This window comes from Lathamus discolor, chromosome 3 (assembly GCF_037157495.1).
Source record: "Lathamus discolor isolate bLatDis1 chromosome 3, bLatDis1.hap1, whole genome shotgun sequence".
Taxonomy (NCBI): domain Eukaryota; kingdom Metazoa; phylum Chordata; class Aves; order Psittaciformes; family Psittacidae; genus Lathamus; species Lathamus discolor.
Window position 1 is genome coordinate 44875118 of NC_088886.1, and position 25807 is coordinate 44900924.

Here is a 25807-nt window from a genome sequence, read left to right on the forward strand (position 1 = left end):
TTTCCCTGTATAGCTTTCTGAACATGGTGCCAACTCTACACACACAAAAAGTTTCACAATCTTCAAAGCAAAATTTTAGTACCTACTTGTTTCTGCAATTTATAGTTACCACTATAGAAGAAAGGAGATTATATTGAAAAAATTTTGTATTAATGAGATTGAAGTGGAAGATACAATAAAACATTGATTTAGAAGCAAAGTTGTTAAATATTATTTTGGAACATTGCTGTTCAATTCAAGAGAAAAGGTATTTGGTGGTCTGGAAGTTTAGTTCTTGATCTGTCCATGGAAGTTATGCTTCTGCATTACTGTTAAATAGTTACTCATAAACTGTTAGAAGCATAACTGAAGTTTTGTTCATATTCCTGGTTAATTTCTTCTGAGCAGTAGTACAGTACAGAATTTTTATTTTGATGCCTAAAAAGTTGCACAACTAATGCAAATGCAAGCAGTAAACTAGAAAACTTAGAAATTGGTCATTAAACTTGATATGTGGTAAGAGTGTAAGCACTTCCACCCCACCTCACCCCACCCACCACTGAATTGCTCACCTCACCTTAGGTACATGAGTGGTTCATTTGGTACGTGAGCAAACCAGGAACACACAATAGTTAGCTGTGCTAGGATTAAGCATTAGTTCAGTATCATACTTAGAATGACCAAAGCATTTCATTCTGAGTCCTTTCCAATAACTGAGACTAAATGAGCAAAACTGCAGGAATGAGGGAGTAAGAAGGATGTGAACATGGAATAGTTTCGCCAGCTTCTCAATTAGCAGGCAAACCAGACTTCCCTTAGCAGAAAATATGTTTTATCTTCTCTTTCATGTGTAAGACTTATAAGTTGCTGTCGCTAATGGTGCCAGGGATGTTTTAATAAAACCGCCTCTGAAAGTTGTCATTAGATTTGCAGAAGGAAAAGAGAAATCTCAAATGTACTATGTCATTAATGGTTGCTTTTCCTGGAGATAGTTGGTAATACATTTAGCTACAGTGTTCAGTTTTCATTTGGAAGAGTTCATGTTTAGTTATAAGGGGTCTAATCTTACTGTAACTATAAATGCAACAAGACCATATGAACATAGCTTGCATAAATGTTATATTCATTATGTCCCATTACAGATTAGCACAGTTTGTACAAGTAAAAATAAACTCACGGCTGTCCTACATATGCTCACCAAATATACTAACATCAATTTATTAAAACACTAAGCATTTAACTCAGTTATAGCAAACTACTTTTCAAAGAAACTTTTTTTTTTTTTTTTAAGCAGAATGGGCATTCTGGTATGTGTAATAGTCCATTAATTTCCAAGCCAATTCATGAAAATTTAGCCATTATTATATGAAAATAATAAATTGTATTAGAGGAACAAACAGTATTTCACATTTGCTTAAGTTTGAAATCTCCTGAGCTCTGAAATTTGTTATTTCAAAATCTGGTTTGAAAATTACCCCACCATAATAGAAGGAATACTAGTGTGATCATATTTAACCCAGTGTTTCTGGTCATCTGCAAAGATGAATAATAGAAATCATATGGAGAAATAATAGTGAGATGTAGTGTCTGTTCTCCATTTTTATGCCAATTTAGCAGTATGTTGGTGAGTTGTCTTTGAAAAGAAGTGTTATATATAAAATAGGTATGATGGGAACAGAGTTTGAAAGATTGTCTTCTCCTGACTTTATTTTTCTACTTTTGGTGCATGCTATTTTTGTCCAATTCTGTGCTTATATTTGGGAGATCAGATTAGATAGATATACTGGGGTTGAGTCCAGGAGGACAGGGTTAACTGTCTCAGGTTATTAGGCCTTAGCACAGAGTTTTCCCACAGAGACTAGTGAGGAAAAGGCAGCTGAAAGAGATTTCTGTGTTCTTGAAATGAAGTCTCAGTGTGAGAGAATGAAGGTAAATCCCAGGTAGCAGTGCTGATCGTTTTCATTTCTGTATTGGAATGAAATGTCCTACCAGCTCTCTTTAAAATGTCCCTGGGTTGAAGTGTGCTACCCTCCTTTTTTCAGCAGAGCCTATCTCATTTTGCCATGCTCTTGGCTTAAAAAGTTTAAACGCCCTCAAAAAACTTCAGTGATGTTATATGTTTTTTTCTTCCTCAGAGACTAATTGTTAATCATTAAGCTTAGTTCAGTTTACAATGATAGTTTAGCAGCAGTTTACTGCTGTACATTAGAATACATAATTTAATGCTAATATAATTAGATACAAATTTTAAAGGTAGTTTAATTATGGAAGTTTTATTTGTTTCCAGTGAATGAGAACTTAATCAAAATTCACTTAATAAAATAAAATACATGAATTCGTGAGACATAATCATTCATAAGCTACACATAATGACTTATAAAGGTAATTAAAATATCTGTAACGTGAAATTATTATTATCCTATGGAGAAACATTATAAATCTCATTTCACATAAATATATGTACCTTTGTCCACTCCACTATTGCCAAATATCTTTCTCTGGGCATTCATCAAATGTTCCCTGCTTTGACCATGGTTTTAAGCAAACCTGATTTGAAAATAAAAAGCCTAGAGATACTTTGTCCTTACTTCCTAGAGCTGATTATTTAATTACCAGCGCTGAACATCTGTAGTTGACTTGTGTTAGTACAAGTTAAGAAATTTAAATTCTTCCTAAATGAGATGATTTATAGTTTATTCTAGCATTGGACTCTCCTAAAGTGCAAAGTTTTAATCTTGCACACAGAAAAGTAATTTATGATTCTTCTTAGCACTTTCTAGGATTTGGTTTTTTCCTTTTTGATGCCTGTGCAGTAAACATGATTAAGGTGGTATTGCCACACTGCTAGATATGTATCTTACTCATCTTTAGGAATTTTTGATGTAAAGAGTTATTTAGAAAAAAGTAGGATACAAACCAAACCAGACAAAAAAAAAAAAAAAAAAATCATATTAGTCCTGCAAGACATTTGGCATTTATTTACCTCAAGATACACAAATCATAACAGTAAATTTCCCAGAAATTCTCTGGATTTTCTGAGTCTGAACCAGCAACAGATAGAAAAGCCATTAGAAATTATATTTGCACTGAATAAATATCTTCTTCCAAAATGGACTGAGATTCCAATAATCTCCCTACAAAATATGACATCATGTCCTTTCCCTCTTCACATAACTGTCGTGTCCCAGCACAGAGGCTGGGAAGCAGGCCTTCCTGCTCCACACAACCTTACAAGGAATTGCACTTGAGAGCCGCCGATCTAGGAAAATACACCCTTCTCTTCCCAGGCAGTTTGCCTCCTTATGACAGGCAATGGCTCTTCCAGACTGGCAGAAATGCTGACAACTGTTTGTCAAGTATCCTGGAGAAGCAGAGACATAAACTTTATGCCATTAAATGTCAGTGACAGATAGGGAAGGTGGAAAAATCTCTGCTTTTAAATTAAAACAAAGCAGTAAAAAAACAGTGCCCATTTCTTACTTAGCAGCAAGATACCAGCTTTTAAAGAATCAGGATCTGTCAAGGACTCCAAAGCTCATTTTAAAATAATTTTATGCCTCCTTAGAGATGAGAGCAAAAAAAAAAAAATAAAATATGGCTTTGCAGGCAGATGGGTGAGAAAACAGTTTCAACAGAGTTTAAAGATTTGAATCATTCTTGAAATAGTCCAGCAACTTTTCTGCTTGCAAGTACTCCTACTCTGTAACAACATAAATGCTTGCACCAGAATATTCTGCACAATTATACATGTAATGTAGGCTATACGCATAGACATATGCAGTTGTATATTGGTTAGATCCAGCCCAAGGGAGCAACAAGAACACATGGCCAGAGTAGAGGGAAAGTGAAAGGACAGCAGCCCAAACTTTGACAAAACTCAGTCTAGTTAAAGTACCTTCTCATTTAATTGTTGGCAGTTTTTGTCTGACTCCATGCTATTTGCATTTTTTCTTCAAGTGGTCTGATGAGTGCTGGTGGTAGCACAAAGGAAAGTGGAAGACAACATGGCTAGGGAAGCAGAGATGTTGGAGACAGTAACCAGCCACTGTGTGCTCTTAAGCCACATAGAAGAACCTTAATCCATTTACAGCATGGAAGGAAGAAGGAGGGATAATTGCATCTTAGGGTTGTTCGGTAGTTAGTTGGGTACAGAGCATACCCAGTCTAGGAGTCAGAAATTGGCTTCTCCAGGAGAGGAAGCAATGCTTATATTAGTGAAGAGTGGCAAGGCTGTGTTCTTGGTGAGAAATAAAACAGATTGTTAAAGCAAACAGGTGATGTAATTAGGGATCACATATTCTATGGTCTGTTTACTGAGATAAAGGATGTCATTTTGCCATCATAACAGCTGGATTTTTAGAACTGGCAAGTTACCTTGCTACTACACAGCTTTGCTATCCTAAGCAAGTACCTAAACATTTCTAATTTCACTGCAGTTTAGCCATCAGGCCTTTAACAGGTTCAGGAAGAGATTAAGGATGCCATTATGCACTAATTTAACCTTGTCCAAATCAGGGCTTCTATGGTCATACCTCCACCTCTATCCCCTACTTCATCTTTTACTTCATCTGCCCTGGCATTTGTACAGAGATTCAATAAGTCAATTCAGAAAGAAAACTAACTATGAAATTAAGAAATTAGTTTTTCTGGCCAATTCTTTCTTGAATCATGTCACCATATTGTCACAGCCAAATGCCAGTGCTCACTCAAGTGATAGAATAAAAACATCCAGGAAACAGCTCTCACAAATTAATTCAAACTGAATGATAACATATGCAGAAAGGGAAAATCCTTGGCAAGTTATATTTTAAGCGGAAAAAAAGAGAGAGCAGTTTTCAGTTGAATTAAGGTGGATTATGAGTGGTTTTCATTCATTTCTTCACCTAAGTATTTTTAAAGATTTGGCGCTACATATCTTTATATGTTTAGGTACAAATATACAAATTTATACTTTACATCAGTCAGATACTTTAGATCAGATACTTTACATCAGATACTGCAACTACTAGGTAACTTTCTAACAATAGTGCAGACACTGGGTCAGGGTCTTGAAACCTAAGCACCGTGACATTGTGTATCTCTTAGTCAGGGTCCCTACCTCCAGTGTGTTCTCCAGAGTCTCCAATGAATGAAAGCATACCCTTACTGAAGGGTGGAGTGTGAGTCTTATATGAGTTCATAATGGAGAATATGTCTTCACAGGACTGGTAGAAGTCAACAAGGTTCTTTACACAGCCAACTATGGAAATGCAATCTTGAATCCCAAAAGACGGGTTTCTGGAGGGTGGTTGTTTTTCATAAAACCAAAACCATATGCATGTTCCTGAATAGTGACCATACATAGCTGAAACTGGCTTTTTCTATTGTGTTTCAATGAAGTTTTACATTTCCTAGTAAACATGGCAGAGTCCTATTTGCCTGCATAAAATAGACAAACCTATATACTAATATGTTTGCTCTCCCTCACAAGATTGCATGCATGCCCTCAGCAGTATGTCATATAGATAGGGGATTACATGAGTATTCATTTTACCTTTCACTCAGTAATTACTCAACCATCTTCAAGAACAGCATTGTCTCTTTCAGAGATCAAAATCTATCCATTGATTTCAAGATCTAAGCCGTAATTACTAGAGGTATTTTTAGTTTTAAGTCCCATCTTCCTATTCACCCTGACGATACCTTAATTGTATCCTGACAAGGAGCAGGAATCAACAGCTGTAGGCTAAACTGTGGCACTGAGTCTTAGTCCTTTCTCAGGCATGCGTGGGTGTTCATGCTACTGTGGTAAGGAATTGTACTTTCCTGAGAGCCCCTCTTGTTTGCACAGAGAAATAACCCTCCTCTTCACCAATTACTCCCTGCCTTATGGAGCCCAGTGCTGGCAGACTGAGCACTAGTCTAAAAGACCACTGAAAGGATTACTTGTGTAATCTGTAAAATGTGTTTCCCTTTTTGTTCTTGTAGATACTTGGCTCTGAAAAATGTATCTTCACATATGAGCTAATATTAAGGGAGAAATTAAATATACCCTTAAAGGGTTGTATTTCCACATTTTCAGTACCATACATGTATTTTATACAGCATCTGAAAGCTGCCTCATGAATTTTGCGGCAGGGAAGACTGGTAATAGATTTTCTTCCCTTTCCTTGTAACTTCACACTTGGACACTCTTTACTCTTCTGTCTAGATCTGCCACCTCCTTTCATGTCCCTCTGTGATACTCATACAGCAGAATTTTCCTAACTGTATTTAAGAGAACAGGATGCTTAGCCTCACTCTGACTAAGCTATAAATAAACACCAGGAGGACCAAGTGTGGTATTGCAGCTGTATCCTCTTAAGCATTTCACACTAGCATATTCTCAGTGCCTCCATGGTCTGCTTTATCGAGAAACTGGGTTCTTTTGGTTCCTCTGGAGTGGACATCTATAACTACTTGCTGCTCTTATAACCACAGGCTCCCTCTAACATGAATTGCAATGTGAGGCTTATAGAAATTTGTTCAACATTAAGTATACAGGCCACCAGAGAAAGCAGATGGTGCATATGGCATAAATATTTATTGGCATATTTTCTTTAAGTCATAAATGACAACTAATTACATCAAACCCAAAGGAATAAGGCTTAATGGGAAGAAAATATTCACAGCTGGTTTTGAAGCAACCAATTATGAAGAGATGGGATGATCCATTAATGCAGTCCAGCTATTGAAATAGGGATAGTCATTAAAATATCAAGAGCAATCCACCAAGTCATTTGAGATATGCACCTTCTGAAGAGGAATTTCACATACATTGCTGCTAAAATTTCACATACATTGGGCTAAATTTCACATACATTACTGCTAAAAATGCTGGAGAGAGAACAGTATAACACATCCTTCTGACAACATATGTTGTGTACCTAAAAAAGAATTGTGGCTGGACTGGGGAGACACAGGAAAGTGACCTCAGGACCTTATTTAGGTGAACTTGGGTGACTCATAGAAGATAGTTTATAGCAGGTTGTCTGCTTTTGGAAACACTGCCTTAGGGTTTGCAAGGAGAGCAGTTGAAAACCTCATTTGCATGTTAGATAGCAGTTGTGCAGCTCACAGGAGGTATTTTTACATAAAATCTGAAAGGAGCAGTTTGATTGTTGTGGTCATCCTAATAAAGGGCAAGAAGGGGTAAAATACTTTCTCTTCTCACAGATAGAGGGAAATTGTCAATCACTAATCACGCAAAGGACTGTACAACAAAAGGAAGGTCCAGACTTGGCTTCAAGTTGATGTTTCCCTATCCTGCCCTGCATTCCGCAGAAGTTTTCGGCAGAGAAACTGTTAGTAGCATGACTTGATCCTACTTTGGCAAAGAAGGATATTTTTGATGGTCTGCAGTCGCTTCACTTGGTGAGATGAGAAAGGTACCGCTGTATAGCGGAGGGATACCTGTCACGAAGCCTTTTGAATTAGATTACAGTGTGGAAGGTGTGCAATGAGATGCTTCATACTCTGGGACAATTTATAATGTTGCACTTGTAAATTCTCCTACCGGGGTAATACTACTGCCTCACACTTCCATTCATGTACATCCTTTTGCAAGCAGTGACATGGTATATCCAGTACTTTCAAACCCATGTTTTTATTTCTACATTTCTCAGCTGGTTCTTCTGCAAGAATCATTTTGGCAAGCATGGAAATTAATGCGAGACAAGCATTGCATCTAAATGTTAATGGATAATTAGCTCTGTTTTCCAGAAGATGCTTTTTTATTCTGAGTCACTATCAGGGTATTCCAAACACCTGATAAAAGACACATTCCAACTGAAGATCTTCTTTAACTATTTAAATGTAAAAGATCAAATTGTACTGTGTAGAGGAGGGAGCTACATCTTTTATACCATTTGCACTCTTCTATCTTTCACAAAGTTAAGCTATGCATATTGGTTATAACTGTTAAGGACTCCAAAAAGAAGTGATGAGAGCCAGTGTCAGGGAAAATAAGTCACCAAAAATTTAGTCAATGGAGGAAAGGAAGTTGTAATCTAAAAGCAAATAACTGCAACATAAAAGCAACAACTGGTAATTTTCAGTTTCCATATTTCCTTTGAAATAGCACAAATCTCCACAAAAAGGAGATGTCAATCCTTATAACACATACTCCCTCAATAGGCATTTATCTCTATGCTCGGGGAAGGGAAACACTTGGAAATTACCTCATTATGTTCTTCCATCCCATGACAGCACATCAATTCAATAGCAAGGCAGGGAAAAAAATCATGCTTGCTTCTACTCAGAGGTGGAGCAATAGGAGGCTAAATAACAGTAATGACCAAAAAGAAGAAATAGTGGGAGAACACCCTATAGAATATGACCTGACACTCACTAGATTTCAGCTAGCAGTTTGTGAACAGGTGAGATCTCTCTCTCCCCAAAACCACAGGAAAGTGTCTTTTCCTTTACATGCTTTATGATGTAGGTGTCACAAGTCCCACTGCTCTGAATGAAGACATGAAGAAGCACAGTATAAAACAAGAAGGAAGCTGAATGAAGATCACGCATTAGGCATTCTGAAACTGTCTGCAGAAGAAATCCACACACACTCCTACTTCAGATAATCCTCCTTTCCTCTTAATTAGAGGGTGTGTGACTGCACAGTTATATATTTAAACAGATGAGAAATTTGTGAGTGGGACCAAGTTAGTGCAAAGACCATCGGCCCCCCGGGCAGCCTGTCTAACTGCCTCTGTTCCAGTTCAGTCTGCTGCTGGCTGCAACAGTAAAGTTTCCGTCAAGTAAAATGAGCAGTTGTTTATTACACAGATAAACACACGTACCTAATGACAATGTGAGAACTTGAAAAACATACTAGGGTTAGAAGTTCTTCTGTGTAGCTTTGTGCTTTTAGTATTCAGAGCATGAAACCCAATTTCCACTGTAAGTTACACCTAATTGCAGTTGAGTGTTCTGCCCTAGGTGTTTTCTTCTCTAGAACTCAAGGCCTTGTTCAGGCAAAGTGATTGTTCATGCACCCCTTGAAGTGAAAGATCATCTACAGCTGTCTGGTATCTGGTGATATGTCTATCACCATACAACATCCTGAGCTACACTAAGAAAAAGTTACCAGGGGTAAGCAAAAACAGGGATAGGGGGTTCTGGTTTTAGAGATATTTACCTTCTCAGAGTATCAGCATAAGTTAAAGAAGGAATCAGGAACACTGTTACTGACATCACACAAAATACCCCTCCTGATAGCATTCGCAGGAAACTCGCTTAGGCTGAGGTTGCTAGCTCCTTTTCTAAAAAGATACAATCCAATCCCCAGTTGGGTGCCAGTATTTCTCATCCCTTTGTTATTCTGCAAAGAAACTGGGAGCTACAAAAGCCCTCACATTAATCATCATTATAGGAGCTTCCAGATCCCCTCCCGTAACATGAGACCAACGTAGGAATGATGCCACAAAAAGCACACACAAATGGGACTGTGAGGCAGCCTCAATCCCATTTACACGACTGCTCTGGACATGGAGAAGGACATGAAGAAAGCTGATGTTGTCCTCTTGGAAGCTTGTTAAGAGGAAAAAGAAAGTTTGGACTAGAAAATAATTTTAACTTCCAGCTTTGTCATTTCAGATATGAAAAATTGAAAGCTAGGAGATTCCTGCTTTATTTAAGGGGTTTGTTCTAAACCCCTCTAAAATGTTATCCAGGTATTATTTTCTCCAGCCACGTATGCAAATGGATGTGGAAATGCATGTGGAATGAAGTCTTCTTTTTTCTTTCTTTCTTTTTTTTAAGCTACAGAGCTTAAAAGTGGGAATGACAACACTAGTAATCCAACTCACACACATGGACAGAAAGAGCTTTATTTCTGACTGCTGCTATTTAACATACTAGAAGAATCTTGTCCATGATTTCAGCAGTTCTGTGGTCTGGCTCTGGAAATACAGAGCTTGGGAGAATGGGTGAGTGCACTGATTTACAGGTACTTCTGCCTAACACACAGAGATTAGGGATGGTTTTATGATTCTGATACAGTAGCCACCTCCTCCACATTCCAGCAGACTTTTAGCAGAGATATTCCATGCTCTTTTCAACTTATGGTATGCAAATGTGGGCAGAATCATGTTTTTCTAAGTCATTTTTCTATGCATTCAGGAGAGATCAGTATTAAACACACCAAAATGAGGTTTCCCTCTTAAAATCACTTCCTTGCAGAGTTTAAAGAATTTCTCAGCTTGCTTTTTAAACAGTGTTTGAGTAAGACAAGGCCTTCCAGATCTATACGTCCCTCCCACCCACCCTGCTCTTTTTTTTAACCCGAAAGGTGCTTAGAGAACTCTGGGAGATGAAATTATTTATCTTTACTACTTCATATTGGATTCCAGAAATCAGACATAAATCTGTCAAAAACTACATGCAAATAGGCAGAACATTGTCCCAACTCAGCTGTGGGTCTGTGTGAATAAAAACATTTTGACAAACTAGTTGAATTAGATTTAAATTAGTTTGACTATTTTCTCTTGGGTTTTTTTAAAGAATCAAGAGAATACCAAGGATCACAGCTTCAGTAAAGCAGCATAATTATGGTTTCTGGTTGCCTGTTTACCAACACAAATAATTTGAGACTCAACTGAGAGCAATCAAGGAGTAAATTCAAGTTGAGGAGAGAGCAAATAAAGGAGAAGTGGGGGAAAAAGGAAATTTCAAGGTTCAGTTAAGGTTTCCTTTCTACTTATGCAGTGGCATTTAGGGTTTTGAGAGCGTATATTTAAGATGTCAAATTAACTGAATTGAAGAATCTTTTTAATGCTACTGAACAACACATTCTGCAAGCATGGTGATTCATGATTTCATTTTCAAAAAATTGTGGGATTCGAGATTGTGCTATCATAGAAGACTATTTTTTTTTAATGGATGCTAACACAAAGCAGTCCTCTAAATATAGGCAGAGACAAAGGAGAGCAGCACCAAATTAAACCCCTCCACCTGTGCAAAAGCAGACGGACCTGCAGGCCCCCTCCTTTCAGGGACACATTTAGCAACAGAGCCTTCCCTTATGGCTCTGAAAGGCTCACATAAAGACAGAGGAGTCCGGTGTCTTGATGAAGTCATGTCAAACAACCTCCTACAGCAACAGACTCCATCAGTGGAAGCTGAGCACTGGCTTCAGCTTTTTTCTGACCAAATTTTAAGCCCTGATGGTCTGTGGGAGGCAGGTGAGAAGAACCAAGATGGCTGGAGGGTGGGTAGCTTTGATAAGGAGACAGACTGTGCTGACAGTGAGAGGAGGAGGAACAGATTCTTCTGCCCCACAAGTTTTCTTCTTGTGACTCCTCTGCAGCTTGCAGGATCTGGTTTCTGAAATGCTTGGTATGTCACATAAAGCTACCACTCTGTATGCTAGAGATTATATCTTCATTTCCAGTCAAGGCATAACTTACAAGAACAAGTAGTCAAGGCCTCCATGTGACAACCTGTAGTCACTTTCAAACTTGCTGGATGATACCTAATATGACAATAGGCCAGAGGTCCCGGAGGTAAATGTTCCACAGGTTTCAGGAATAGAGATGAGACTGGGAACTTGTAAGTGCATCAGCTGGGTGCAAACCCAAACCTTGCTTATACAACAGAGAAACAAGACAAAGCCACACCTTCACACACACTCTACTGAAGGGGAAATGGCAGTGAGACCTTACACCTCAAGATGCTGAAAAGTTAACCGTGAAATGTTAATAGGAGACTTTTCTAATCCCAGCACTCACATAGCCAATCAGAATATCATTCCAGACCACTTCATAAGAACAAGCATATGTGATATTTCTTATTTTTCAAGTAGTCTTGCTGCTTCAGAGCTCTACGTATTTATAATGTGCCTAACAGCTGGGGCAGAGCTGCCCTGCAATTTGTAAAGCACGTGTGAGCAGACAGATGTTGTGCAAGTCTCCTTCGGCAGGAACAGAGGTCAGTCCCTAAAGTTTTAGTTTAAAATGACTGAAGCTGTTGGCAACCATATGCTGTCTTTATTATAGAACTTCACTCAGAAAAGATGAAAAGAGAGACTGGTGAGCCACAGCAGGAACAAAGCCCACAAGGAAAAACTGAGCTGTGAAGCTAGGCAATTAGCCTTTTGTTTGAAGCATACCATTATGAGGGGACACAAAGTAGATGGCATCACTGTTCTGGGCTAAGCCTTGACTCTGACAAGCCCTGCACTGGTGGTTCTGGTTTTCTGCTTTCATGTTACTGTTTTCGTGTTATTTTTTGTCTTCTCTTCACTGGCCTTTGTGTATCTGAGCTAATGTAGGTTAGTAGATTTAGGGCTGTATAGAGACGATGTGTTCCTGAATTTAGAACATGTGTTGTGAACTCAGTGTTCAGAACAGGGTATGCTATTTTCTAAATTGCAATGGAAACCTTTATTTGCTAAGAGTTTGTTTCATGTGAAAGACATCTCTAAAGAATTGGTTCAGTCACAGAGTAAGTGGATATTTTATTTTGTACGTAATTTAGAGATTTCTACAGGGTGACTGTTAGATATAGGCAATAAAGTGCATGGAACTAAGAACACTGTCACAAAACAATATCCATTATAAAGCTGTAATTTCCATTGCTTGTGACATTGGTCAGCTTGTAACATCATTTGTGTGCTGAATGCAAATACTGTTAAGGGAAGGATGAAGAGTTCCTTTTCAGAGGGGAGCAAACATGATGATCATCTTATGACCCAGAAAACCAGAAGCAGTACTAGGGCCAGGATGTGCAAGGTGGGGAGAAGGAAGAGTTTACGGCATTATCCTGATCAGTTAGATTTTACAAACCTGATTTTTGTTCTTAATCATTGAATCGACTATGTATGAAAAGACCTTAAGATCATCAGGTCCAACCTTTACCCCAGGACTTCCAAGTCCACTACTATACCATGTCACTAAGGGCCTGTTAATTGTGTATGCTGATGCATATCTATCATACAACCAAGCTCAGTCAAAACCCATAATCAGACCTGTGTGGTTTCTTCCTTAATTTCCACACCATTTTCTCAAAAGCAGATAGAACTTGCAGGATGGTATTGGGTATAATAATGAGGAGATAAGCATTATTGAGTAATAAAGGCAAGAAAGGACTACCTCACTCAGTTTAAAAATACCCAAATACACTTTTCCAGATACTGCTGCTTTAGCTTCTGATCTAAGAGCCTTGTACATAGTTGTATAATTTACAATTCTTCTTTCTATCCAGCTCATAGATACATGCATGCTTTTGTAATGCCTCCCTAGTCATACACCCCCGAGACCTGGATCAGGTGGAACTTGAGTCCGATCATTCTCTCATAGTCTTTGCTATGGAATATTTTCACTTGACATCTTTGCTTAGCAAAATCATTTGCATTTTTGAATTAGGCCTAACATCATTTACTTAGTCTTCCTCAAGTAATGAAAATGCCTGTAGACTACCATAGAGTGTTTTGACATGCACAGATAAGCAGCATGGATTTAAGTACTTATAACATTTTAATCTCCTTTTTTTGCTTTTACATGACCTACAAGTGTCTTTGTGAAAAATAATTGTTTTTTACAGTAGTTTAGAGTGTACCAAATGAGACTGACTACATGTTAAAAAAAATAGTAGGCAAACACTCAACTGTCCCAGAAATCTGAACATTCATTTAATAATGCACCAATGTTATTTTCTGTATATATCCAACATTATAATTCCCTGCTTCAGTTGCTTGTAAGATTAAAGAATGAATCTGTTTAGCTTTGTAGACTATAGGCAGTTACATTTCCTGGCTTACCAAGACTGGCCTGGGCAAAGACTGCCAAGACAATCAGAATTGAGGATTGCAGGGAGTCAGTCTTTCACCTCCATTTTGTTGTTAAATAGCTCTTCTTTCCAAACCATTACATATTTTTTTGGTGCAGTTACTTAGCAGAGCCTAGTCTGTAGTTCACCGCAACAGTCAAAACATTGTAGTGTTTTAACTACTGAAAATTTCAATGCTTTTTATGAAATCTTTTCCCTGGAATCATCTAAACTTCAGAACTACTATTTTATGAAGATGTAACTTTGTCTTTCTGGAGCAGCCTGGTCACTGACATACTGTTCCAGACTGGGCTGGAATTTAGGTAGCCTGTTCTGCTGAGCAGGAGATCAGAGGAAGCTGGAAAAGGGGAAGGAGCAGGACAGGCTTCTGTGCAACCCACAAACTGGTCTCAGCTTCTTATTTAATATTTTCCTTAGGAGTTAATCCTCCTTGAAAATAGCATCCCCTCCAATGGTCTGATGGAACCATAATTTTGCCCTACCAACAATCTTCAAATGCAGGAAGTAGAAAAAAGACAAGATTAACTTGAACAAAGCTCAATGATGGTATCAATTGTGATTTATTGGTTTATATTTACCATTGTTTTATTGGGACTGGCCTTGAAATCAGATTTCTTAGCTTTAACTGTCACAGTTATGTTATCTAGTCCTCTGAGATTTTACTTGACATTTAAATGAGTGCAGAAAGAAAGAAAATAAATAAGCATAAGACCTAGGAAAAAAGCAATAAGACGACTAATGCAGACACATGAATTGCTTGTTTGGGTTTTTTTACTACATTAACTGTAGTTTTGCACGAGCAGTGCTACTTCATATTCATTCTGCAGCAAGAACTATTTTTTACTCCAGTCTGTAACTTAAAATGGTGACAGAGAAACATAAACTTTTTATTGGTAATGAGAGACAAGCAAAGGGTAGAAATATTAGGCTCAATATTGCTTTTGGCCTTGATGGATGGCAGAGTCATTTTTGTGAAGTAATTTTCACACCCAATATGTACATATTCATTGGGCAGTCGTGAAGTTATTGATAACAAGATTTCCATCAAACACAGGGAATTTGCCCAAGGCCTCAAATTTCTGAAGCTACAATGTAGAAAGACTTCTACTCTTCAAAGCCCGAGTCACAGTGAAAACCTGATAGCAGCTTTTCAGCTCATGACCCAGAATTACAGTGCACAAAATGTACTGAGAGGTGCAGACATTGGCCTCAGGTGTCCATTATGAAAGTTTTCTTTTTAGTAGATACGATGAAATGACCAAGGACCCAAGCTTCCAAAACAAATTCAAATTCACACAAGCAGCCTCCTTTCACACAAGTCCTACAAAACCTAGATGCTAAAAAATGCCTAGGATCTCCAAAATTACGAGGTTGTTTGTTTAGCTATTAGCTAAAGGGTAATCTTATGTGATATATTAGAAGATTTATGTAGAAATCATCATTTTACAGCTATTTTTTTGTCTTCCTAAAATAAAAAATAAACCATGCTTGAAACTCTATTGAGATTTAAAGAATCAAGAAGCTGCAAGTTTAAAGAACAGAGGGGTCAGTAATTAGGGGTCTTTGCAGACAGGCTATACAGATATATACATATATGTGTGTGTGTGTGTGTGTGTGTGTGTGTGTGTGTGTGTGTGTGTATATGTGTGTGTGTATATATATATATATATATATATCACAAGAAATCCAAGAAGTTTTATGTAGCCTTCACATTCGCATAAATAATTCAAATGAAATATAAACACGAGGGTCTTTTGAGGAGCTCTGCATATCAGCATTTCTATAACCACCAAAAGAAACCACCTTGTTGTACAGACAGGAAAAAAAAAACCAATGGCTGCATTGCTACAGTCTGCTGGAAAACGCATTTTTTGCCTGTTACAGCTGAAACCAAGGTACTAATATAAGTAAAAATGACGTAAAAAATACGTCATTTTCAACAAGACAAAGCTCACAGAATATTTCTGGACAAAGATGGCCTGTTGCCACTCCTGTGGTATTTTCTGTGGTTTACAGTTTGCCTTGCCACAGATGCATGAAGTAAAACAATACTTTTTCCTAGGGTTTTTGCTGACTTCAGCTCCTAAAAGAGTACAGTGTGCAGCAGTACATTCAATGAAATAGACACTATTCCAGTGAATGATGCATTAGAGTAACTGTATTTGGTTATTGTGCTGGGAGGAGATTAGGTTGATCTAAACTAACTTTCTAAAGCCAGGAGACTTTGACTTTGGTCTAATAAATGTTTAGAGCAACTGTATTTTTTTTCTACTTCTGCACAGATGAAATTAGGATGAGAGCAGAGCTCATAATTCCAAAAATGCCATCACAGAGTTATTGCTAAGAGCAGACATGAAGGAGATCAGACCCTCCATTAAATTCCTAAAAACAACTGTCACAGCAATCATGACTACTGTAAAATTTCACAAGCCTCTTCAAAAACTGTATCTCCATGGTTCTACATTTTAAAAAAGGATAAAGTGCTCAGTAACACAACCGGTTGTAGGAAAAAATACACATCCTGAGAACAATAATACCTGCTCATAATTTAGAGGAGAAACAATGTGGAAACAAGGTACAAGCCTTTAATTTCTCAGAGGATAATGCTAAGTAATCAGAAAGTCATTGCATTAATGTAAGATGCATGTTACTTACATTGGGCACAAGGAGCAAGGGAAGATACAAACAACCACAGTCAGGTGCATGTTAATTTAAAATTCACATTGTGAGTTTCATACATCATCACCAAAAAGACAGGAGACGGCCAACTGCCCTGACATACAGCTGTCTTGCTGCTTCTACCACTGGACCCCTGTCAGCAGCATATGCTAACATTGAAAGTGAACAAAATAGCTACTGAGTGTCATTGGAGAAAGCTTAAAGGGCAAGAACAGCACAGCTTGAATTCGCCTTTCCTATTGTGGAGTTACAGTTGCTGCTTCAGCTCAAACCTAGCCTGCTAGTAATACCTAGGCCAAACCTGAGGAGGATCAGCTGTATGGATACAGTGGTAGAGTTACAGGGGCAAAATGGTTTGTACCACCTGAATGTTGTCCTGCCATCATTTTGGCGTTTTGATGCTGTCTTTAACTGGATGGTCGTAATCCACTAACATACAGATATAGAAATGAAGAAACCATGTTTAAGTGTGTCCTTTAGGTCACAAAGTCATAAACTCAAATGTTAGAAAATGTAGTTCTCTGCTTCATAATTCTGTGCCTTTTTGCAGTCAGCATTAATCAGACAGAGATACTGTGCTGCACGAATGTGGGCATACGAGGTAGAATTAAGGTTGCACAAGCCATCTGTTCTAACTTTCAAGCCTTGTCTCTTCGGTTTAAATTCCTTTCTTTTAAAATAGATACTAAAATTTATTTGGGAGGGTGGTGTATGATTTATATGCATTTGGATTTTATGGGAGGAAATAAGCACCTCCTGCAGCACTTCAAACTAATGCTCTTCCATCGCAGAGCACAAGACTATGGCTGTCAGTTTGTTTACCAGAGTAACTATACCAGTTTGGTGCAAGGGACAGCTATTATCCCAGTGAAAGGAAGGAATATTCAGTACAACCTCTTCCCTAAGAACCTAGAAGAGTTCATGCTTTGTGGGAGAAAAGCTGTTTCTCTTCTCATAAACTGCTAGCAGCTCCTAGCCATTGCAGCACTTTGCAAGAAGCTACTACTGTTGTGGCAGGACGAGCCCAGTTTTCAAATGTCTCTGCTGAATTAGTATATTTGACACAGAAAAAGATTCAAAACCAAGCAGATTTTCTTCTTAGGAATATATATATGTACTAGTTTAATAAAAAAAAAACAAAACAAAACAACCACAAGCTAGGGATTGTTTTAATCTTACCAAAGATGATATTTCAAAGACAAACCCTTCTTTCTGTACTGTTGGGCATTGATACAGGCAATAGGAAGAGCCATTAGCACTTCTCAAAACAAACAGAAAATAGTATGGAAATCTTGTATTGGGGGAATCTGTGTAGCAAAAAAGGTTACTATTAACAATGTGAGTGTGTATTAAATAGTTTTTGGATATGTAGCATACTGCTTTCTGCCAGTATAGATGCTCCAGATTCAAGTTCAGTGGTACATGCTCACCAAAAGGAAAGTGCTGTTCTCACTTGAGCAAACAGATAGATATTAGCATCTAAGAGGGAAGTTGTTGGGTGACTATCTTACTACATAAAGCCAGAATTTGGGTGTTTTGGGGTTTTTTTATTTGTTGGGTTGTTTTGTGGTTGCTTCTGTTTGGGTGTTTTTTTTTTTGGGGGGGGGGGGGGTCATTTCTTGGGTGGTTGGTGTTTTTAATTATGTAATACCATTTAATTTTTATTTTGTCCTCCAAAAATAAGTATTTGCAAACCCAGAAAAAAGGCAATATCTTGACAGTTCTGCATGTTTCCAGGCAGTAGCTCAGTATGAGTGGAGAGCAGACACATTTTGGAAGTGAAAAGATGTGACATTTAAAGATCCTGCGATTAGGACAAGGTTAGATTTTAGTTAAACTAAACTAAAACACATTAAACTTGCATCTGTTCCAAAGGAAAAAAGTTAGAATTGAGGTTAACAAATGCTGACCTAACTGACTTTGGCTCTTTCTTCATAGTCTGTGTCATATTTCCTCCCTACAGATTATGAATTAATCTGCAATGGTTTTTTGCCTTGTTTTGATGGAAGTGTCTCTGATAATTACTAGAAGCTCATCAAGCAATGAAAGCTAGTGAGAATTTAAATGTTAATTATATTACATAAGCAGAAAACAGCAAGAGATTTTTCAGATGGATCTTTTTTCCCTTTGAGGACATCTAGGGAAGTATCTCTAAGAAAAATACCCTCACAGCAAACTTTCCAGAAGGTAGCAGTAGTGCAGAGCCTGCCAGGATGGAGCTGTAGAGTTAAATGCACGATCGCAGTAGCCATTTAGTCCCATCTCCTGCTCAAAGCAGGGCTAATCTCAAAACAAACAACAAAACGGGAAAAGTAAATGAGCTCTTCAGTGTCTTTCACCAGTGCAAAACTATTTTTGTTTAAAAATTGCCTATAATTAAAACTGCAAAATCAATAGAATAGGAAAATGCTGAGACAGCATTTGCAGTATAATAAATCAATGTCAATGGAATTTTATAAGTGTATTTGGAAACTAGATTCAGTACTGCCATATGTTTTATTACAAGTTCATTTGGTTCTGAGGTTCTGAAAATAAAAACAATATATATGAAAGAGAATATTACTTTAAATAATAGGTATTCCTGTTTATATTGTTATTTCTTCTCCTGAAGCATTAGTGAGTTATATGCCATCCACACCTCATGAAATAGAGGCGGTGAATTTTTTGGCTGTTCGGAAAAGGCATACCTTTAGGATGATACACACTGTCACTAGTAAGAATGCTACTGTATACCACAGCAAAAACATATGCCATTGCGCCAACACATAGATAGTAAATGACAAAACAAGGTTTACCAGAGAGTTAAGTGTTTAGTTGGAATGTACATGAAGACACGGCTGGTTCTGCACAGCTTTGTCACAAAGCTTTCACACTGAATCCAGTACAAAACTAAACCTTACTACTCTGGCATGTGTGCTTGGAAACAAAGCTCCTAAGTAACAGCCCTACTTTCAGTACAATAGTGAACATGCTTGAGAGGAATAGAAACTGGACCCATACCTTCCAGCATTCCTACCCTGGTTGCTAATTTAATGATTCCCTAAGCGAATGCATCCACGTGTACATGTGGATTCAGAACCACATATCATTGCGTGCATTGAGGAAGTGCATGTGCAAATCAACAGTGTAATTTTCTAATTCTTTGTAATGATTACCTATTGCTGAAATGTAAAATGCCTACATGTAAAATACCAGTGGAAAGTAAGACAATTTTTTGTCTATATAATTAACTAACATGTTTAGGACATTACACATCTGCCACATGACGTTGCTAGAGGGCATTTTCAATACTTTAGCTTAGAAATTTTTATAACTATTTATTAAAATTTAGCCAGCCACAAAATGCAGATGCCAGTGGCTTATCCTGATTCCTGACATTGTCAGGTAGAGAAATATTTTTTCCTAAAATTGTAAGGATTTGGGAAAGTATATTTTTTAGTTCATATATAGATGCCATTAAACTCATAAAAGTATAAAAAGGTTTCTTTTTCAGTGGGTTTCTTTTTGTTTCCAATGGGAGGTCTGGCTGGATCTTTCCATCTGGTGTGCTGGCTGTTACTGCAGATGGTCATAATCTGTACATATGGTATGTGCATATATAAACTGAAATCAGTGTTGTCTTGGGGTAAAAGCAGGCACACAACAGGAACTTGGATGCCTAGCACAAGAATATTTGTGAACGGGATAATTTAGAGCATTTTATTTTTCTAGGGGAAATTTACATAAAATTAGGCAAAAATCATTTACTTTTTGCTGGAAAAGAAATAAAAAAATAAATAACTCCACTGTTAAAAGGTAGATTCTGGCTCTGCAGTTTATTTGAAATCGAGTGTTAGCTTCAGCTCAGCCCTGAATCTGTGCCAGGTTTTGTGTTATATCAAGACAACAGCAAAATTCACAAACTTCTAAAGATATATCTGCAGTGCTCAGAAGTAGGACAAACACCATGGGTTTCAAGACCCTATTTCTAACTTGGAAACAAAGCTGGAAGAGAGATTTTCTTATTTCTGAAGATTAGAAAATGGTCTTCCAGTAATGTAAAAATAATAGAAAAATAAATAAGAGAAGTCTTCAGAAATTAAATCATCTTTAAATCTGAAGTTTCTCTTGAAGTCAATCTGACTATCATCAAATGGTAGCTGAAACTCATAATGATCAAAGAAGGGGAAAAAGACTTTGTCATTAAAAATAGTAATTTGCAATGAATCACAGGTAAACTTGTAAGATGTTCTGCTACCTATTGTAGCATGCAGTTAGCACAGCTAAAAACTTCTGCTTGCATACTGGCTAGTGAACCAGGTTAAAGAAGTTATATCCATTAAGCCTTAAACTTCTACTTAGGAAGTTTAGAAAATTAGGGAAAATACTAAATGATGATGTAGGGAAAATTCTAAAAGCAGCTCACAATTGGACTTACAAAATATTTAACAAGAAGTGCCTGAAAACCAGAAATGACTGGAAAAGTAAGACATGAAGAATTTATCTGATACACAACCAAATGCATTTTTAACATTTCCCCTATCTTTTCTAATATCCTCTGTATTACAGCTAGTTGGTACATTTGCCCATTTACCAGACAAGCTAACTGCCAGAGCAGGTAATGTCACGACTTTTTTTGTTCCTTTTTTCTGCTTTCCTTATATCTACTCTGCTATTCTCTTTGCTAACCTTTCAACCTTTTTTGTGCTGGGAGAAGGCTTCATGTATTCAGCTACAAGGCTAGAAAAGGAAAATATATTGACTTTAAAAGGGTTGCTGCCATTCTAATATGACTTTAAAAGCTACTGATTCTTTTTCTCTCTTATTACAGGTTTGTTTTGTGAATTTAGATGCAAACACAGATGATTGCAGCGATGAGCAAGTGAAACAGGTAACAGATTTTAATAACATGCACAGTGTGTCTAGTCAGGACTTTCCAATACAAACCCAGATTAAAATTCTGTGGACAAGTCAAAGCCAGCCCTAGATTTTTAACCCTTACAGAGAGCAATGCATCAGGAGTCTGAAATTATCTCAATGCCAGGCCATATTTTTTAGCCTTTCATACTTTAATCCCAGAAATATCTAATGGATTGTTGCAGCCTGTGAATTTACAGCTGTTATCATGTGAGTGGACTTCTTGCTTAGCCTTGGTTTTATCAGAGAAGAGCATGGATATGTCATGCATCCAATTTTTCAATTTTACATAATATTACTTAAAAATAATTTCTGATGTTGCTCTTTCTTACTGTCAAAAAACCTTTGAGAAACTTCTAGTCATTTAGGTCATGTTCTGCTGATTAGTCTTACTCAGTCCAACTTCAAATAGTTTGATTATGTGGCCTTGAGGAGGGTTCTAGGTAAAACAGGTGTATTTTTTATATATATATATGTGTGTGTGTGTGTATGTATTTTATATATATATATGTATTTTATATATAACTAAAGGTGTATTTTACCCATTTAACTGAAAGTTTGGAGGGTAAAAAAAAGGATTAAAAAAAAAAGCTTTGTTATTTTACAAGCATTAAGACAAACTACATTATCATATGCTATTTAAAATATATGCCATTAAAAAAAGAAAATTCTAAGGGAGTCACATTTTAAAGATATGATGGCCTGGTGTCAGTTTTGAGTTTACATCATCCTTCACCAATTCATTTTCATTTGGTGTCTCTGATCAATACAGCAATACGATTGCAGTATGTGGTAAGAGAACAAAGGTAGGCTCTCCTCACAATATCCAGGGAGCTCCTCAGTAAAGCATTACAGTTAGTTTGCTGATACCACTTTTAACTCACAGGAGAACAACCAATGCTGGGACCTCGTCACCTCCTGCAAGTCATTCATTAACAGGAACTGTTTTCTATGCAGTTTTCTGAATCCTAATTTATAAAAATTCAGATGGCAAAAATAAATACAGCTTCTTCCAGCAAAATTATTTTTGTGTTGAATCAGCAGGTTAACTGTGCAGAACAGCTTGAGAGATTTAACTTTACTAAATCCACAGAAGCACTGGTTGTTTTCTAATAAGCAATGGTTTTATTGTTGCTTACAGTGTTTATTAAGGAACAAAAGGTATAGCAAGTGATAAGGAAATACCAGGAGTTTCTCCCTCAGTCTTAGAGCTGGATATCTGTAAAAGCCAACTTAAACTAGCTTTATGCAGCTAGCTTTTACAATGCCTGGAGATTAGATTACTCCCTCACAAGCAGAAATCACCTGCAGCTGCATAATTTTTACTCGTCAGCCCTACAACAGTGGTCCACTCACTGCCTGTACACTCTGCATAGCCCTAAGCTTTTCCTTGACAGCAGAGCCCAGTCGGGTCCCTGCAGTGCTGCACGCCAGCATGCCTACAGCTGCTGATCCCCACCTGGCACATGGGGGATATGTAGTATAGGTAATAAAAATTCACTGCTAGCACAGGTACCGTGTATTCTTCTCTAAGAGGAAACTTGATCATCACAGTTTTTGTGTGTAATATGCAGTTTGTGTAAGTTCGCTTTGGGTAGAATGGATTTTTATACAACACACTGATGTGGTGAAAGCATTTCATAGAATTTTAAAGATGTTAGCATAGCTGTTGTTCATATGAAATATAACTATTTCCTAATAGGTACTGTTGGGATTTTGCATTACCCATTGCAATGGGTTAAACTGGGGGGTTTTGCTGTAAAGTAACCATCCTTCCAGACTTTGCCTTTTTTTATTCTGAACAAAAGTTATGGAACTGAAGTAAGAGATAAAAAAACTGCTATGATTTCCTGCATAAGAAATCTCATAAATTTGGCAATTTAGGCAGCAGAAAAATAGAGATTTGTGTAGAACTGTGTATGATAGAAGGCTATCATGTGAAAAAAGAAAATGATGAGAACTTCTTCGTACTATACTGAAACATCAGTTAATTGAAGCACTGAATTTAGTCATGTCAAACACAAATACTTAGTCTCATCTGAAGATCACTCTACCAAAAAGTGAATTGTTCCCCAAAACTGAATTAGCTTTGCTAAGCCAGAAATTTTTATTATATCTAATTCACTCTGAGGAAAAATAACAGTACTGCTTATTATTTTTAGCTTATTATTTTGAAGATGAAAAGGAAAAAGTGGGATATCATTGAACTGCACAGTAACCAAAGTATACGGCTGGGTGCCAGAGATCTGTATTCCCCTGAATGGCTTTGCCATTTTATGCACTTTTCTAGTGTATAAAATGGATATGGTATTTACTTCTCCATAAGGCATCAACCTTGATTCCTTGTTCATAAAGCAAGCACAGCTAGATCCTTGGCCGCAAAGAATTGCAAGTACTCTTAGGGTAGGTATTTTACTTTCAGTCTGGTCTTTGTACATGAATGAGCAGATGTCTCCTACACACACTGGGGACTCCCAGCAGTATCATAATATGAATCTCCTGATACATAGCATCATTGATGTTGTGACTATTACCACGTCCGGCTCTAACAAATCATAAGAGGTAGAAAATTACTGTATCATTACAAATGAAAGGTCATGAAGGTGTCCACTGGAACAGCAAAGAAATGAGTATTTCATCTCTGTATTAAATAGCTCCATTATTCCAGGTCTAATATTGCATCAGTTTGATCAGCAATTTCCAGCTGACTTTCCCTTTGGTTTCTTGCTTCTCATACACTTGGAGGAAGACTGGAAGATCTGCCCTTTTCTCATTACCGTGCTTACTGAATCTTTTCTGGTTTAAACAGTAACTGGCAGTGTATTCTCAGTCTCTTAGGAGCTCACTTGTAATAGAAAGGCAAAGCATTTAGATGCATAAATGCAATCAAGCTGTTTAGCACATGACAGTGTAAGGGATGAAGGACTGTCCTGCTGAACAGTTGTGCAGAAGTTTATACTATCACCATTGTCTTGCCTGGTAGCTCAAAAGAAAGAATGTGCATTGTAATGCTGCCAGTTCCATTTTTAATCAACTCAAAGAAATAAGTTCCACCAAGCTTCCTAAAGGGATGCCTGTAACTGGTATTTCATTTTGATTTTATGAATAGAACTGTGCAGCTCAGACTTCATTACCTGAAAGAAAATTTATCTTTCACACTACAGCGGTTGATCAGCGTCTCTCCAAATCTCCCCAAACTCATCAGTTCAATGAATGTACAGCCACCAAAGGAAAATGAAATAGTCCTGCTGAGTGGGTTAACATCGGGAAACCTTCAGGCCGATTATGATGTTCCCCAGGTAGGAATCAAACTCATCTTTAAGATTATATCACACCTGTGAAGGATGGATTTGGAAAATGGAAAAGAGGAAGCTGAAAGCAAAGTCTTTGCAGCTGTTTAAGAGACAAGTATGAGTTTGCAATCATAAAAATGTAAATCTAACAAAATCTTAAGTGTGTGTGGCAGGGCAGTGGATGGTGGGGGGGTGTATGGCACAAATATAGGAAAGAAACCCTGCTATTGCCTTCTAGATCCTTTGGATGTCTGGGTTGCAGCTGATAATGCTTTAAGCCATTAGTGGTTGAACCTTCAGTGAATGATCCTTCTTCATTCACCAGTGAATGCAGGCACTGGTGGCAGAGGTGATTGATTCATAAGCCCAGATTTCAAGAGTGGCAGGAGTCAGGTGGACAGCACAGAACAGGGAAAGGAAAGACATGACACTTTTTCTGTGCACATAACCAGATTGAGGCACAGCTCCTACAGGCTCCCTTTCAAGTGAAGTCTTGCTACTTCCCACTTTTGTTCCCAATCCATCTTCTCCCACACATGCACCTCAGAAAAGAGCTGACGATAGCACTTGAAAATCCTACTGGCTACTGTAAACCTGAATGTGACAGTGGAAAATACCAAGCTACTTTAACCATGTCAGAGCTAATACCTCATTTAGATTCTGTCAACTTAAAAAGTAATTAACACATTAATTAAAGCTTAACATTTAAAGGAGCTAAAGGCAAAATTCTCATGCTAACTCTTTCACTCCTCTTATTGCCAATTAAATGTTCCCTATCCGTGATCTGGAGGCTGAGAATTCCTCTTACTGGCACCACATAGAGAAAGGAAGGAAACATAGCATTTGCTGTAGGAAAAAATAAATAAATAAAAGGCACTGAAATTAACTTGTGTACAAAAGTCTTCAGGAAGCAGGTCCTGAAACAGCTGTATACAAACATCATTGCATTTTATGTTATACCAGGAAGCTGATCTTTAAAAGGAGAGGCTGCCCAAGTCATTGAGCTTTCCAGCCCCTTGTGACTATTGGCTGAATTTAGAAAGATTAAAAAGAAATCAGTGCACAAGCCTGTGGTAGGAGCAGTGGACCTCCAAACCGCACTTCTCTAGAGGGGAGCCACTGCAATACACACAAGGGTGTTTTGAGGGCCGAAC

General features: G+C 37.6%; 1 protein-coding gene across 1 annotated transcript in view; it reads left to right on the forward strand.

Annotated features, from left to right (window-relative positions):
* SPHKAP (SPHK1 interactor, AKAP domain containing) overlaps positions 1-25807 on the forward strand; it is a 70274-nt gene that overhangs the window by 27381 nt on the left and 17086 nt on the right. Inside the window, exons 4-5 of the mRNA XM_065672665.1 lie at positions 21275-21334; positions 24525-24659. Coding sequence (XP_065528737.1) covers positions 21275-21334; positions 24525-24659 — 195 coding nt within the window. The remainder of the gene's footprint in view (positions 1-21274; positions 21335-24524; positions 24660-25807) is intronic.